Raw genomic sequence first — 16,611 nt, 5'->3', positions numbered from 1 at the left:
CTTTGGAATCCGTTCCCGCCACCGCCAGTGAAATGTGAATAGATTTATTTTCCGCGGGTCGCCACGCAGCCGACCAAAAGCTTGAGAAACACCGGTTAAATCAGCTGGTTAAATTAGTCTTGGCAACTGGAAAAGAATTCTATATGTCTAGAAAACAAATTAAACTCGACACTCTCGAGTTTTCACCCCTTTTTCCTACGTTTTTCCTAAATGTCAATAACTAACGATGGCTTGGCTTGAGGTTTGACGTTGCAACATGGAAAAACAGCACGGCCCAGGGGCTCCCACAGGTCGGAAGCACCTGGGTTCTAATCCTGGATCCGCCACGTGTCGGCTGTGTGACCCTTGGGCAAGTCACTTAACTTCTCTGTGCCTCAGTTACCTCGTCTGGAAAATGAGGATTAAGACTGAGAGCCCCGTGTGGGACAGGGACTGTGTCGAACCTGGTAAGCTTGTTTCTAGACTGTAAGCCGGGTGTGGGCAGGGATTATCTCTCTTTATTCCTGAATTGTACTTTCCAAGCGCTCAGTTCAGTACTCTGCACACAGTAAGCGCTCAATAAATATGATTGAATGAATGAATCTTAGCGCTTAGTACAGTGCCTGGCACATAGTAAAAGCTTAACAAATACCGTAAAAAAAAAAACCAACCCACAGGCAGAGCAAGAATTTTGTCCAGATGCACCTAAAATGAGGGATAGTTTTGCACTGAATCATGGACTCTCCTGCAGAGACCCCCAATTTTTAAAATATTGATGGTGTGGTACTTATGGTATTTGTTAAGCACATACTATTCGTTGTTGTATTAATTGAGCACTTACTGTGTGCAGACCACTATATTAAGTGCTTGGGAAAGTACAACAGCACATACTATTCATTGTTGTATTAATTGAGCACTTACTGTGTGCAGACCACTGTACTAAGTGCTTGGGAAAGTACAACAGAACCATAAACAGGGACTTTTCCTGCCCATAATGAGCTTACTGTCTAGATGGGCAGAGACAATCAGTCAATCAATCAATTGTATTTATTGAGCGCTTACTGTGTGCAGAGCACTGTACTAAGTGCTTGGGAAATACAAGTTGGCAACATATAAAGACGGTCCCTACCCAGCAGTGGGCTCACAGTCTAGAAGGGGGAGACAGAGAACAAAACCAAACATATTAACCAAATAAAATAAATAGAATAGATATGTACGAGTAAAATAAATAAATAAATAGAGAACAAAACCGAACATATTAGAGAAGCAGCGTGGTTCAGTGGAAAAAGCCCGGGCTTTGGAGTCAGAGGTTGTGGGTTCAAATCCTGGCTCTTCCAATCGTCAGCTGGATGACTTTGGGCAAGTCACCTCACTTCTCAGTGACCTCATCTGTAAAATGGGGATTAAGACTGTGAGCCCCCTGTGGGACAACCTGATCACCTTGTAACCTCCCCAGCGCTTCGAACAGTGCTTTGCACATAGTAAGTGCTTAATAAATGCCATTATTATTATTATTATATTAACAAAATAGAATAGATATGTACAAGTAAAATCAATCAATCAATCATATTTATTGAGCGCTTACTATGTGCAGAGCACTGTACTAAGCGCTTGGGAAGTACAAGTTGGCAACACATAGAGACAGTCCGTACCCAACAGTGGGCTCACAGTCTAGAAGGGGGAGACGGAGAACAAAACCAAACATATTAGCAAAATAAAATAAATAGAATAAATATGTACAAATAAAATAGAGAACTATGTACAAACATATATACATATATACATCAGTACCAGTAAATAAAATGACAGATATCATCATCATCATCATCAATCGTATTTATTGAGCGCTTACTGTGTGCAGAGCACTGTACTAAGCACTTGGGAAGTACAAGTCGGCAACACATAGAGACAGACCCTACCCCACAGTGGGCTCACAGTCTAGAAGGGGGAGACAGAGAACAAAACCAAACATATTAACAAAATAAAATAGACTAGATATGTACAAATAAAATAGAGAACTATGTACAAACATATATACATATATACATGAATACCAATAAATAAAATGACAGATATCATCATCATCGTCAGTCGTATTTATTGAGCGCTTACTGTGTGCAGCGCTCAATAAAAACGATTGATTGATTGATTGCAGAGCACTGTACTAAGCGCTTGGGAAGTACAGGTTGGCAACACATAGAGACAGTCCCTACCCCACAGTGGGCTCACAGTCTAGAAGGGGGAGACAGAGAACAAAACCAAACATATTAACAGAATAAAATAAATAGAATAAATATGTACAAATAAAATAGAGAAATATGTACAAACATATATACATATATACATCAATACCAATAAATAAAATGACAGATATCATCATCATCATCAATCATATTTATTGAGCGCTTACTGTGTGCAGAGCACTGTACTAAGCGCTTGGGAAGTACAAGTTGGCAACGTATAGAGACGGTCCCTACCCAACAGCAGGCTCACAGTCTAGAAGGGGGAGACAGACAACAAAACAAAACATATTAACAAAATAAAATAAATAGAATAAATATGTACAAATAAAATAAATAGAGTAATACATACGTACAAACATATATACATATATATAGGTGCTGTGGGGAGGGGAAGAAGGTAGGGCGGGGAAGAGGAAGGAGGGGGAAGAATAATAATGGCATTTATTAAGCGCTTACTATGTGCAAAGCACTGTTCTAAGCGCTGGGGAGGTTACAAGGTGATCAGGCTGTCCCTCGGGGGGCTCACAGTCTTAATCCCCATTTGACAGATGAGGTAACTGAGGCCCAGAGAAGTGAAGTGACTTGCCCAAAGTCACGCAGCTGACAGTTGGGGGAGCCGGGATTTAAACCCATGACCTCTGACTCCAAAGCCCGGGCTCTTTCCACTGAGCCACGCTGCTTCTCTGAAGTGCATAGTAAGCACTTCGGAAATACCATAAAAATAAATGTGCCATGGATTAATTGGACAATGGAGTGTTGTGGCAGGGGTGGCCAAGGAGGGAGAAGAGGGAGGTGAAGCAGGGCTCCTTATGGACGGGGAATGGGTCCATTTGGTGTTGTACTGTATTCTCCCAAGCGTTCAGTACAGTGCTGTCCACACAGTAAGAGCTCAATAAATAGGATCGACCTATTTAGGATCGACCAGTCAGCCGCGGGGCTCAGTGGAAAGAGCCCAGCCTTTGGAGTCAGAGGTCAGGGGTTCAAATCCCAGCTCCGGCACTTGTCAGCTGCGTGACTTTGGGCAAGTCACTTCACTTCTCTGCGCCTCAGTTCCCTCATCTGCCAAATGGGGATGAAGACTGTGAGCCCCCCCGTGGGACAACCTGATCGCCTTGTAGCCTCCCCAGCACTTAGTACAGTGCTCTGCACACAGTAAGCGCTCAATAAATATGATTGATTGATTAGAACAGTGCCTTGCACATAGTAAGCGCTTAATAAATGCCATCATTATCACTATTATTATTACACACCGTTAGTCACCATACGGCGTTTCCAGCCTCTCCCTCCGTCCCCGCACAGTTGTAGGTGGCCGGGGGTCCCTTCCGAGGGGGAGATTCCGATAAGCCGAGCATCCCGGCGTTCAAATCCGGTATCTCCAGGGACCAGGGGCGGGATGGGCGGTGCCCTTAGCTTTCTTGGAATAGTTCCTAGAGGCGATTAAGCCTCCAGCTTCCACCGGCCTCCTCCTCACGGCCCTCCGGCCTCCCGAGCCCTGCCAGGTGTAAGTTGAAGCAGCAGGGTCCGGTGGAAAGACCACAGAACTGGGAGGCTGGAGACTTTTCATTCATTCAGTCAGTCAGTCGTATTTATTGAGCGCTTGCTGTGTGCAGAGCACTGTACTAAGCGCTTGGGATGTCCAAGTTGGCCACATAGAGAGACGGTCCCTCCCCACCAGCGGGCTCACAGACTTGGGTTCTAAGCCGGATTTCGCCCACTTGCCTGCTGGGCCAACCTTGGGCGAGTCACTTGTGAGAAGCGGCACGGCGTAGTGGAGAGCACCCGGGCCTGGCAATCAGAGGTCATGGGTTCTAATGCCGGCCCCTGCCGCTTGTCTGCTGTGTGGCCTTGGGCCAGTCACCGCACTTCTCTGGGCCTCAGTTCCCTCATCTGGAAAACGGGAGACTGTGAGCCCCATGTGGGACAGGGACCATGTCCAGCCCGATTTGCTTGGACCCACCCCAGGGCTTAGTACTGTGCCTGGCACATAGTAAGTACTTAACAGATGCAACGTTTATCATTATAATAATAATATATAATAATAATAATGTGCTGACTGTGTTTTCCTTCCTCCAAAGCCCAGGAGTGCGGTGTGAGGCTTATACAGGTAGCCCAGTGCTTGGCACAAACTGAGCACTGTAAATACCACTATTACTGTCATTACTATTATTAGCATCAGTGTTCAGAGTGCTTGGTGCCAGATTTCAAGGTCTTTATTTGACCAAAGTTCATTATTATATGTAGTATGAAGCGCTTACTTTTTTTTTTTATGGTGTTCAAGTGCTTACTGTGCCCCAGGGACTGTACTGAGCACTGGGGTAGATACAGGCTAATCAAGTTGGACACAGTCCATGTCCCCCATGGGGCTCACAGTATCAATCCCTATTTTCCAGATGAGGTACTGAGGCCCAGAGAAGTGAAGTGACTTGCCCAAAGTCACTCAGCAGACAAGTGGCGGAGCTGGCATTAGGGGCCTCAGTCGTATTTATTGAGCGCTTACTGTGTGCACAGCACTGAATCGAATCCCGGCTCCGCCACATGTCTGCTGTGTGACCTTGGGCAAGTCACTTAACTTCTCAGAGCCTCAGTTACCTCATCTGTAAAATGGGGATTAAGGCTGTGAGCCCCACGTGGGACAACCTGATCACTTTGTATCCCCCCAAGCGCTTAGAACAGTGCTTTGCACATAGTAAGCGCTTAACAAATGCCAACATTATTATTATTATTATTAGTAAGCACTTGGGAGGGGCCAGCAGAACAATAAATAGACACATTCCCTGCCCACAACGAGCTTATAGTCTAGAGGGGGAGATGCACACTAATATAAAAATAAAAAGTACAGATATTTACATAAGTGCTGTGGGGCTGGGAGGGGAGGATGAATAAAGGGAGCAAATCAGGGTGATGCAGAAGGGAAGGGGAGAAGAGGAAAGAGGGCTTAATCAGGGAAGGCCTCCTGGAGGAGATGTAACTTCGTCAAGGCTTTGAAAGGGAGGAAGGATAATTGTTGAATACGAGGAGGGAGGGCGTTCCAGGCCGGAGGCGGGACGCGGGCGAGAGGCCAGCGGCGAGGTAGACGAGATTCATTCCTTCACTCATTCAGTCATATTTGTTGAGCGCTTACTGTGTGCAGAGCACTGGACTAAGCGCTTGGAAAGTACAATTCAGCAGCAAAGAGAGACAATCCCTGCCCACAGCGGGTTCACAGTCCAGAAGGGGGGAAAGGAGTGTCTTCCCCAACACCCACAGTGGAACCAACACACCCTGTTTCTTGGGCACCATGGGTACGAGGGACCCCAACCGAGAATATAGTCCGTTATTGGCATGACCCACAACTAGCATACACCCAGGTGACGATGATGGTATTCGTTAAGCGTTTACTGTGGAGGTGCAGTGAGAAGGTTGGCGGTGGAAGAGCCAAGAGTGTGGGTGGGGTGGCCGGGAGGTGGAGACTATCAGCCCCCTGTGGGCAGGGGTCACAATTAGGCGCTCAGTGCAGTGTGCTGCTCACAGTTCGTGCTCAGTAAATACCCCTGATTGAGTGAGGTAGAGCCTGGGCAGTAATAATTGTGATGTTGGCGAAGTGCGTATTGTGTGCCAAGCACTGGGGAAGTTAGACGATGATCAGGTCGGCCGCAGTGTCCCCGTCCCACGTGGGGCTCATGGTCTAATCAATCAATCAATCAATCATATTTATTGAGCACTTACTGTGTGCAGAGCACTGCGCTAAGCGCTTGGGAAGTCCAAGTTGGCAACATATAGAGACAGTCCCTACCCAACAGTGGGCTCACAGTCTAAAAGGGGGAGACAGAGAACAAAACCAAACATACTAACAAAATAAAATAAATAGAATAGATATGTACAAGTAAGATAAATAGAGTAATAAATATGTACAAACATATATACATATATGCAGGGGCTGTGGGGAAGGGAAGGAGGTAAGATGAGGGCTTAGTCTAAGTGTAAGTCTTAGTCTAAGGGGGTGAGACAACAAATGTTTAATCCCCACTGGATGGATGAAGAAGCCGAGACCCAGAGAGGTTAAGTGACTTGCCCAGTCTCCCACAGCAGGGAAGTAGAGTAGAAAACTGGAAAATATCCCCCCCACCCCACCGCCGACTAAAAGTTCTCTGTGGGCAAGTAATAATAATAAGAATAATTGCGGTATTTGGTAAGCACTTACTAGAGAAGCAGCGTGGCTCAGTGGAAAGAGCTTTGGAGTCAGAGGTCATGGGTCCGAATCCCAGCTCCGCCACATGTCTGCTGTGTGACCCTGGGCAAGTCACTTAACTTCTCGGAGCCTCAGTTACCTCATCTGTAAAATGGGGTTGATGACTGTGAGCCCCACGTGGGACAACCTGATCACCTTGTATCCGCCCCCCCCAGCTCTTAGAACAGTGCTTTGCACATAGTAAGCGCTTAATAATAATAATAATAATGACATTTATTAAGCGCTTACTATGTGCAAAGCACTGTTCTAAGCGCTGGGGAGGCTACAAGATTATCAGGTTGTCCCTCATGGGGCTCACAGTCTCAGTCCCCATTTTACAGATGAGGTAACCGAGGCACAGAGAAGTGAAGTGCTTAACAAATGCCATCATCATCATTATTATTATTATATGCCAGGCACTGTACTAAGCGGTGGTGTGGATACAAATGACACAGTCCCTGTCCCACATGGGCCTCACAGTCCTAATCCCCATTTTATAGATGAGGTAAACAGAGACCCAGAGAAGTGAAGTGACTTGCCCAAGGTCCCACAGCAGAGAAGTGGCGGAGCCAGGATTAGAACCCAGGACTCCCAGAGTCATGCTCTATCCACCAGGCCGTACCACAGAATGTGTCTGCTAACTCTGTTGTAATAATAATAACAATTATCATCATCATCATCAATCGCATTTATTGAGCGCTTACTGTGTGCAGAGCGCTGTACTAAGCGCTTGGGAATTATGGCATTTGTTCATTCATCCCATCCTATTTATTGAGCGCTTGCTTTGTGCAGAGCACTGTACCAAGCCCGGGGGTGGCTGCCAGCAAATCGGAATTTATCAGAATACATTCCCCCAGGTGCTTAGTACGTGCTTAGCACTCACGTAGTGAGTGCTCAATAAATATCATCGGGTGATTGATTGCTGTTTCTGTGGTCCTGCTTCTTCTGAAAGAAGACTTTCTGTCCAGCGGGGATCCCTTCCCCGGTTTCCTCTCTTAGAACCGGTGATGTGGGGGCCTCGATTCTCTGATTCGGCCGGGTCACCGCGTCCCTTCCCCGTTTGTTAGGGTGAAAGGTGAAGGCAGTTTATGTCTTTTAGACTGTGAGCCCACTGTTGGGTAGGGACTGTCTCTATATGTTGCCAATTTGTACTTCCCAAGCGCTTAGTACAGTGCTCTGCACACAGTAAGCGCTCAATAAATACGATTGATGATGATGATGATGATGATGTCCGGTCTTGGATGACCTGAACGTTCATTCATTCATTCAATCATATTTATTGAGCGCTTACTGTGTGCAGAGCACTGTACTTAGCGCTTGGGAAGTCCAAGTTGGCAACATCTAGAGACGGTCCCTACCCAACAGTGGGCTCACAGTGTAGAAGTGGGAGACAGAGAACAAAACATATTAACAAAATAAATAGAATAAATATAATATATATATAATATATAATAATATATTATATATATTATGTATTATATAATAAATATAAATAGGTAAATAAATAAATATATAAATAAATATAAATAAATAGAATAAATAAATATGTACAAATAAAATAGAGAGAGTAATAAATCCGTACAAACATATATACATATATACAGGTGCTGTGGGGAAGGGAAGGAGGTAAGGCGGGGGAGAGGAAGGAGGGGGCTCAGTCTGGCCTTCAGGCCCCATTCCCGGAAATCACTCTTTCATATATTGGACTCTCCCAAGCGCTTAGTACAGTGCTTTGCACACAGTAAGCACTCAATAAATACGACTGACTGAATGAATTTACCCATTTCATACCAGGTAGGGACCGTCTCTATGTGGGAAGCAGCGTGGCTCAGTGGAAAGAGCCCGGGCTTTGGAGTCAGAGGCCGTGGGTTCAAATCCCGGCTCTGCCACTTGTCAGCTGTGTGACTTTGGGCAAGTCACTTCACTTCTCTGGGCCTCAGTTCCCTCATCTGTAAAATGGGGTTGAAGACTGTGAGCCCACCCTGGGACAACCCGATTATCTTGTATCTACCCCAGCGCTTAGAACAGTGCTTTGCACATAGTAAGCGCTTAACAAATACCAACATTATTATTATTATTATCATTATTATGTGTTGCCAACCTGTACTTCCCAAGCGCCTAGTACAGTGCTCTGCACACAGTAAGTGCTCAATAAATAATAATAATAATGGCATTTGTTAAGCACTTACTATATGCAAAGCACTGTTCTAAGCGCTGGGGGGATACAAGGTAATCAGGTTGTCCCACGTGGGGCTCACAGTCTTTATCCCCATTTTACGGATGAGGCAACTGAGGCACAGAGAAGTGGAGTGACTTGCCCAAAGTCACACAGCTGACAGTTGGTGGAGGCGGGATGCGACTGAATGAATACGATTGAATGAATGACTACCAACCACCCTAATAGCAAAACTGTGCACCAAACGCAGGCAGTCGGAACTCCCCGTTCTGTTTTCTATATATGCAAGGTAGAAACCATTTTCATCAGAATTTGAATACATGAAAATACGACGTAGGGGGTGATCATCGCGTTGGAAACGTACAAAGGTCTCGAAGTAGACTCCTCCACAAAGGAAACTCAGGTGGTCTTCGGCGAGGGAGAAACTCTGGCGCGTCCAGTATTTTCCTTGAGGTTAATCCGTCTCTCAGGGTGGCACCTGGAGAGTTTTTAGGACTCTACCGGTCCCGGCTACTGGAGGGAGAGTCAAGCAGAGGCCTGCCCATTCCATTCCTAGCTTGGCCGGTGGCTAGCGAGCGGAAGGCAATTTGCCACAATCAATCAATCCATCAATCGTATTTATTGAGCGCTTACTGTGTGCAGAGCACTGTACTAAAACAAAACTCACCCGTGCCGGGCAGCCGCGGCGGCTTGGGAGAGAGTCGAGAGTGGAGACTCAAGTTTACCGCATGGAAGGAGGCCAAGGGTATTTTGTATTTTTACCAAGAAAACTCTATGGATACAGTACCAGAAGGATTGCAGATGGAGGTGGGGCGTTCTGTGGGTCGGACACGACTCCACAGCATAAGACGGCAATGTCATAAAAATGCCAAATATTTTCTTTGAGCTTTGCACCCGTGAGCCCCGAGTGGGCCAGGGACTGTGTCTCAGCAAATTGAACAGCAACGTGGCCTGGTGGATAGAGCACGGATGGCCAGGGAGCCAGAGGGACCTGGGTTCTAATCCCGGCTCCGCCACTTGTCCGCCGTGTGACCGTGGGCAAGTCACTTCACTTCAGTTCCCTCATCTGGAAAATGGGGTTTTTAGACTGTGAGCCCACTGCTGGGTAGGGACTGTCTCTATATGTTGCCAACTTGGACTTCCCAAGCGCTTAGTACAGTGCTCTGCACACAGTAAGCGCTCAATAAATACGATTGATGATGGTGATTAAGATTGGGAGCCCCATGTGGGACAGGGACTGTCCAACCTGATGATCTTGTATCTACCCCAGCTCTTAGAACAGTGTCTGGCACATAGTAAGAACTTAACAAATACTATTTTTTAAAAAAGGGGGGGCCACGTCCACTTAAAGACGCCTCCACACGCCTGTCTGCCTTGTCTTCACTGCCTGGCTCTTGGCCCTTATTGTAAAGCCCAGAGGGAACCAGGAAACCAGGTCCCCCAGCTCCACCCTCCCTCGCCGGCCCGAACCCTCGCTGCCCTTTATCCTGGCCTCCTTTCTCTCCGCTCCTCCAGGCCGGCGTCAGGCGGCCGGGATTGGGATTTGTCTGGCGGCCGGGATTGGGATTTGGTCGGCTCCCACTGTATTGTTTCAAGAGAAGCGGCGTGGCCCGGTGGAAAGAGCACAGACTTTGGAGTCAGAGGTCATGGGTCCCGGCTCCGCCGCTTGTCAGCCGTGTGACGTCGGGCGAGTCACTTCACTTCTCTGGGCCTCAGTTCCCTCATCTGGAAAATGGGGATTAAGACTGTGAGCCCCGCGTGGGGCAACCTGATCACCTTGTATCCTCCTCAGCGCTTTGAACAGTGCTTTGCACGTAGTAAGCACTTAATAACTGCCATCGTTATTACCAAGAGGGATTAACGGCAGGGTCAAACTCCCCAGGTCTGTTGGGTTTTTTGTTCATCCCGTGTACAAGTTCATCAAGTTGGACCCAGTCCCCTGTCCCCCATGAGGCTCACAGGCCAAGTAGGAGGGAGAAAATAGCCATTTTACAGGTGAGGAAACTGAGGCACGGAGCCGCTACCTGCCCGAAGTCACACAATAAGCAGAGCTGGGATTGGGGCCCAGGACTTTTGACTCCCAAGCCCGTCTCTGTCCCACAGTCCATGCTGCTTCTCCAGCAGAGCTGGGATTAAAATTGTGTGAGCCCCCCGTGGGACAACCTGATCCCCTTGTAACCTCCCCAGCGCTTAGAACAGTGCTTGGCACATAGTAAGCGCTTAGTAAATGCCATTATTATTATTATTATTATTATTATCTTCATCTCCGCTTCCACCCCCCAGCAAGCCAGTCAAGCTAGCATTGAGGACAGCTGGAACAGAAGCTGCAATATCCTCTCTTCGGGGCACTCCGCAGTCCGGAAATTTGTCCCTAAAAGTGTAGACTAAGAAGACTAATCGTGGTACTCGATAAGCACTCACTGGGTGCCAAACCTGGTTCGAAGCGCTAGGGTAGATGCGAGTTAATCAGGTCGGACGTGTCCTGCCTGCCCCACGTGGGACTCACACTCTTAATCCCCGTTTTACAGATGAGGGAACTGAGGCCCAGAGCAGCTAAGCGACTTGCCCAAGGTCACACAGCAGACATGTGGCAGAGCCGGGAACTCAGTGTTTACACCCACTGGAGCAGCTTGGAGCGGGTAGGAGGGATGTAGGGAGATTTGGTTATTTTGGGGAGGGGGGGGGCGGTGGATGTTGTTTTGTGGGGAGTTTTTGTTATTGTCGTTGTTTGTTTTTTAAGTGGACTCTGTAGCTCCAGGATTCTGGGGCCTTTGAGCAAAGGTTCATCTCCGGATGTGTTTCCCAGGCAGCTAATTGGTAAAAGAGCAGTCTGACCATGCACGTCTGGTTTGGCACTGTTTCGGGTCATTTTCATTCAGTCGTATTTATTGAGCGCTTACTGTGGGCAGAGCACCGTACCAAGCGCTTGGGAAGTACAATTTGGCACCATCATCATCATCATCAATCGCATTTATTGAGCGCTTACTGTGTGCAGAGCACTGTACTAAGCGCTTGGGAAGTACAAATTGGCAACAAATAGAGACAGTCCCTACCCAACAGTGGGCTCACAGTCTAAAACGGGGAGACAGACAACAAAACCAAATGGCAGCAAGCCTTGTGACTCCCGGGCCCCTACCCTGTCCCCGTGCAGCAGACCAACGGCAGCAAACCTTGTGACTCCCAGGCCCCTACCCTGTCATCATCAATCGTATTTATTGAGCGCTTACTATGTGCAGAGCACTGTACTAAGCGCTTGGGAAGTACGAATTGGCAACATATAGAGACAGGCCCTACCCAACAGTGGGCTCCCAGTCTAAAAGGGGGAGACAGAGAACAAAACCAAATGGCAGCAAACCTTGTGACTCCCGGGCCCCTACCCTGTCCCCATGCAGCAGACAAACGGCAGCAAACCTTGCGACTCGCAGGCCCCTACCCTGTCATCATCAATCGCATTTATTGAGCGCTTACTATGTGCAGAGCACTGTACTAAGCGCTTGGGAAGTACAAATTGGCAACAAATAGAGACAGTCCCTACCCAACAGTGGGCTCCCAGTCTAAAAGGGGGAGACAGAGAACAAAACCAAATGGCAGCAAACCTTGTGACTCCCGGGCCCCTACCCTGTCCCCATGCAGCAGACAAACGGCAGCAAACCTTGCGACTCGCAGGCCCCTACCCTGTCATCATCAATCTCATTTATTGAGCGCTTACTATGTGCAGAGCACTGTACTAAGCGCTTGGGAAGTACAGATTGGCAACATATGGAGACAGTCCCTACCCAACAGTGGGTTCACAGTCTAAAAGGGGGAGACAGAGAACAAAACCAAATGGCAGCAAACCTTGTGACTCCCAGGCCCCTACCCTGTCCCCATGCAGCAGACAAATGGCAGCAAACCTTGTGACTCCCAGGCCCCTACCCTGTCATCATCAATCGTATTTATTGAGTGCTTACTATGTGCAGAGCACTGTACTAAGCGCTTGGGAAGTACAAATTGGCAACATATAGAGACAGTCCCTACCCAACAGTGGGTTCACAGTCTAAAAGTGGGAGACAGAGAAAAAAACCAAATGGCAGCAAACCTTGTGACTCCCAGGCCCCTACCCTGTCCCCATGCAGCAGACAAACGGGAGCAAACCTTGTGACTCCCAGGCCCCTACCCTGTCATCATCATCATCATCAATCGTATTTATTGAGCGCTTACTATGTGCAGAGCACTGTACTAAGTGCTTGGGAAGTACAAATTGGCAACATATAGAGACAGGCCCTACCCAACAATGGGCTCCCAGTCTAAAAGGGGGAGACAGAGAACAAAACCAAATGGCAGCAAACCTTGTGACTCCCGGGCCCCTACCCTGTCCCCAGGCAGCAGACCAACGGCAGCAAACCTTGTGACTCCCAGGCCCCTACCCTGTCATCATCAATCGTATTTATTGAGCGCTTACTATGTGCAGAGCACTGTACTAAGTGCTTGGGAAGTACAAATTGGCAACATATAGAGACAGGCCCTACCCAACAGTGGGCTCCCAGTCTAAAAGGGGGAGACAGAGAACAAAACCAAATGGCAGCAAGCCTTGTGACTCCCAGGCCCCTACCCTGTCCCCATGCAGCAGACAAATGGCAGCAAACCTTGTGACTCCCAGGCCCTTACCCTGTCATCATCAATCGTATTTATTGAGCGCTAACTATGTGCAGAGCACTGTACTAAGCGCTTGGGAAGTACAAATTGGCAACATATAGAGACAGTCCCTACCCAACAGTGGGCTCACAGTCTAAAAGGGGGAGACAGAGAACAAAACCAAATGGCAGCAAACCTTGTGACTCCCAGGCCCCTACCCTGTCATCATCAATCGTATTTATTGAGCGCTTACTATGTGCAGAGCACTGTACTAAGCGCTTGGGAAGTACAAATTGGCAACATATAGAGACAGGCCCTACCCAACAGTGGGCTCCCAGTCTAAAAGGGGGAGACAGAGAACAAAACCAAATGGCAGCAAACCTTGTGACTCCCGGGCCCCTACCCTGTCCCCATACAGCAGACAAATGGCAGCAAACCTTGCGACTCCCAGGCCCCTACCCTGTCATCATCAATCGTATTTATTGAGCGCTTACTATGTGCAGAGCACTGTACTAAGCGCTTGGGAAGTACAAATTGGCAACAAATAGAGACAGTCCCTACCCAACAGTGGGCTCCCAGTCTAAAAGGGGGAGACAGAGAACAAAACCAAATGGCAGCAAACCTTGTGACTCCCGGGCCCCTACCCTGTCCCCATGCAGCAGACAAACGGCAGCAAACCTTGCGACTCGCAGGCCCCTACCCTGTCATCATCAATCGCATTTATTGAGCGCTTACTATGTGCAGAGCACTGTACTAAGCGCTTGGGAAGTACAAATTGGCAACAAATAGAGACAGTCCCTACCCAACAGTGGGCTCACAGTCTAAAAGGGGGAGACAGAGAACAAAACCAAATGGCAGCAAGCCTTGTGACTCCCAGGCCCCTACCCTGTCCCCATGCAGCAGACAAATGGCAGCAAACCTTGTGACTCCCAGGCCCTTACCCTGTCATCATCAATCGTATTTATTGAGCGCTAACTATGTGCAAAGCACTGTACTAAGCGCTTGGGAAGTACAAATTGGCAACATATAGAGACAGTCCCTACCCAACAGTGGGCTCACAGTCTAAAAGGGGGAGACAGAGAACAAAACCAAATGACAGCAAGCCTTGTGACTCCCAGGCCCCTACCCTGTCCCCATGCAGCAGACAAATGGCAGCAAACCTTGTGACTCCCAGGCCCTTACCCTGTCAATATCAATCGTATTTATTGAGCACTAACTATGTGCAGAGCACTGTACTAAGCGCTTGGGAAGTACAAATTGGCAACATATAGAGACAGTCCCTACCCAACAGTGGGCTCACAGTCTAAAAGGGGGAGACAGAGAACAAAACCAAATGGCAGCAAACCTTGTGACTCCCGGGCCCCTACCCTGTCCCCATGCAGCAGACGAACGGGAGCAAACCTTGTGACTCCCAGGCCCCTACCCTGTCATCATCAATCGCATTTATTGAGCGCTTACTATGTGCAGAGCACTGTACTAAGCGCTTGGGAAGTACAAATTGGCAACATATAGAGACAGGCCCTACCCAACAGTGGGCTCCCAGTCTAAAAGGGGGAGACAGAGAACAAAACCAAATGGCAGCAAACCTTGTGACTCCCAGGCCCCTACCCTGTCCCCATGCAGCAGACAAACGGGAGCAAACCTTGTGACTCCCAGGCCCCTACCCTGTCATCATCAATCGTATTTATTGAGCTCTTACTATGTGCAGAGCACTGTACTAAGCGCTTGGGAAGTACAAATTGGCAACAAATAGAGACAGTCCCTACCCAACAGTGGTCTCACAGTCTAAAAGGGGGAGACAGAGAACAAAACCAAATGGCAGCAAACCTTGTGACTCCCAGGCCCCTACCTTGTCCCCATGCAGCAGACAAACGGGAGCAAACCTTGTGACTCCCAGGCCCCTACCCTGTCATCATCAATCGCATTTATTGAGCGCTTACTATGTGCAGAGCACTGTACTAAGCGCTTGGGAAGTACAAATTGGCAACATATAGAGACAGGCCCTACCCAACAGTGGGCTCCCAGTCTAAAAGGGGGAGACAGAGAACAAAACCAAATGGCAGCAAACCTTGTGACTCCCAGGCCCCTACCCTGTCCCCATGCAGCAGACAAACGGCAGCAAACCTTGCGACTCGCAGCCCCCTACCCGGTCATCATCAATCGCATTTATTGAGCGCTTACTATGTGCAGAGCACTGTACTAAGCGCTTGGGAAGTACAAATTGGCAACATATAGAGACAGTCCCTACCCAACAGTGGGCTCACAGTCTAAAAGGGGGAGACAGAGAACAAAACCAAATGACAGCAAGCCTTGTGACTCCCAGGCCCCTACCCTGTCCCCATGCAGCAGACAAATGGCAGCAAACCTTGCGACTCACAGGCCCCTACCCTGTCATCATCAATCGCATTTATTGAGCGCTTACTATGTGCAGAGCACTGTACTAAGCGCTTGGGAAGTACAAATTGGCAACATATAGAGACAGTCCCTACCCAACAGTGGGTTCACAGTCTAAAAGGGGGAGACAGAGAACAAAACCAAATGGCAGCAAGCCTTGTGACTCCCAGGCCCCTACCCTGTCCCCATGCAGCAGACAAATGGCAGCAAACCTTGTTACTCCCAGGCCCTTACCCTGTCATCATCAATCGTATTTATTGAGCGCTAACTATGTGCAAAGCACTGTACTAAGCGCTTGGGAAGTACAAATTGGCAACATATAGAGACAGTCCCTACCCAACAGTGGGCTCACAGTCTAAAAGGGGGAGACAGAGAACAAAACCAAATGGCAGCAAGCCTTGTGACTCCCAGGCCCCTACCCTGTCCCCATGCAGCAGACAAATGGCAGCAAACCTTGTGACTCCCAGGCCCTTACCCTGTCATCATCAATCGTATTTATTGAGCGCTAACTATGTGCAGAGCACTGTACTAAGCGCTTGGGAAGTACAAATTGGCAACATATAGAGACAGTCCCTACCCAACAGTGGGCTCCCAGTCTAAAAGGGGGAGACAGAGAACAAAACCAAATGGCAGCAAACCTTGTGACTCCCAGGCCCCTACCCTGTCATCATCAATCGTATTTATTGAGCGCTTACTATGTGCAGAGCACTGTACTAAGCGCTTGGGAAGTACAAATTGGCAACATATAGAGACAGGCCCTACCCAACAGTGGGCTCCCAGTCTAAAAGGGGGAGACAGAGAACAAAACCAAATGGCAGCAAACCTTGTGACTCCCGGGCCCCTACCCTGTCCCCATACAGCAGACAAATGGCAGCAAACCTTGCGACTCCCAGGCCCCTACCCTGTCATCATCAATCGTATTTATTGAGCGCTTACTATGTGCAGAGCACTGTACTAAGCGTTTGGGAAGTACAAATTGGCAACATATAGAGACAGGC

The 16,611-nt window shown here is 48.2% G+C and overlaps 1 protein-coding gene and 1 non-coding gene across 4 annotated transcripts in view; both read left to right on the top strand.

Moving 5' to 3' along the window:
• The window catches only part of FBXL20 (F-box and leucine rich repeat protein 20), a 136,826-nt gene that overhangs the window by 20,895 nt on the left and 99,320 nt on the right, over nucleotides 1–16,611 (top strand). Inside the window, exon 1 of one of the 3 annotated variants that reach the window (XM_038754535.1) lies at nucleotides 11,153–11,244. The exons of the other annotated variants lie outside the window; for them this stretch is intronic. Coding sequence (XP_038610463.1) covers nucleotides 11,191–11,244 — 54 coding nt within the window. The 5' untranslated portion in view covers nucleotides 11,153–11,190. Of the gene's footprint in view, nucleotides 1–11,152; nucleotides 11,245–16,611 lie in introns of those variants that run through there. 3 annotated transcript variants of the gene reach the window in all.
• Nucleotides 9,066–9,203, top strand: LOC119935403. The gene has a single exon (XR_005453288.1). It is a non-coding gene; the product is annotated as a small nucleolar RNA SNORA7 (small nucleolar RNA).

Source organism: Tachyglossus aculeatus, chromosome 11 (genome assembly GCF_015852505.1).
Source record: "Tachyglossus aculeatus isolate mTacAcu1 chromosome 11, mTacAcu1.pri, whole genome shotgun sequence".
In the NCBI taxonomy this organism is placed as follows: Eukaryota; Metazoa; Chordata; class Mammalia; order Monotremata; family Tachyglossidae; genus Tachyglossus; species Tachyglossus aculeatus.
Note: the sequence above shows the minus strand (reverse complement) of the source record. Positions and strands in the feature narration are given on the sequence as shown.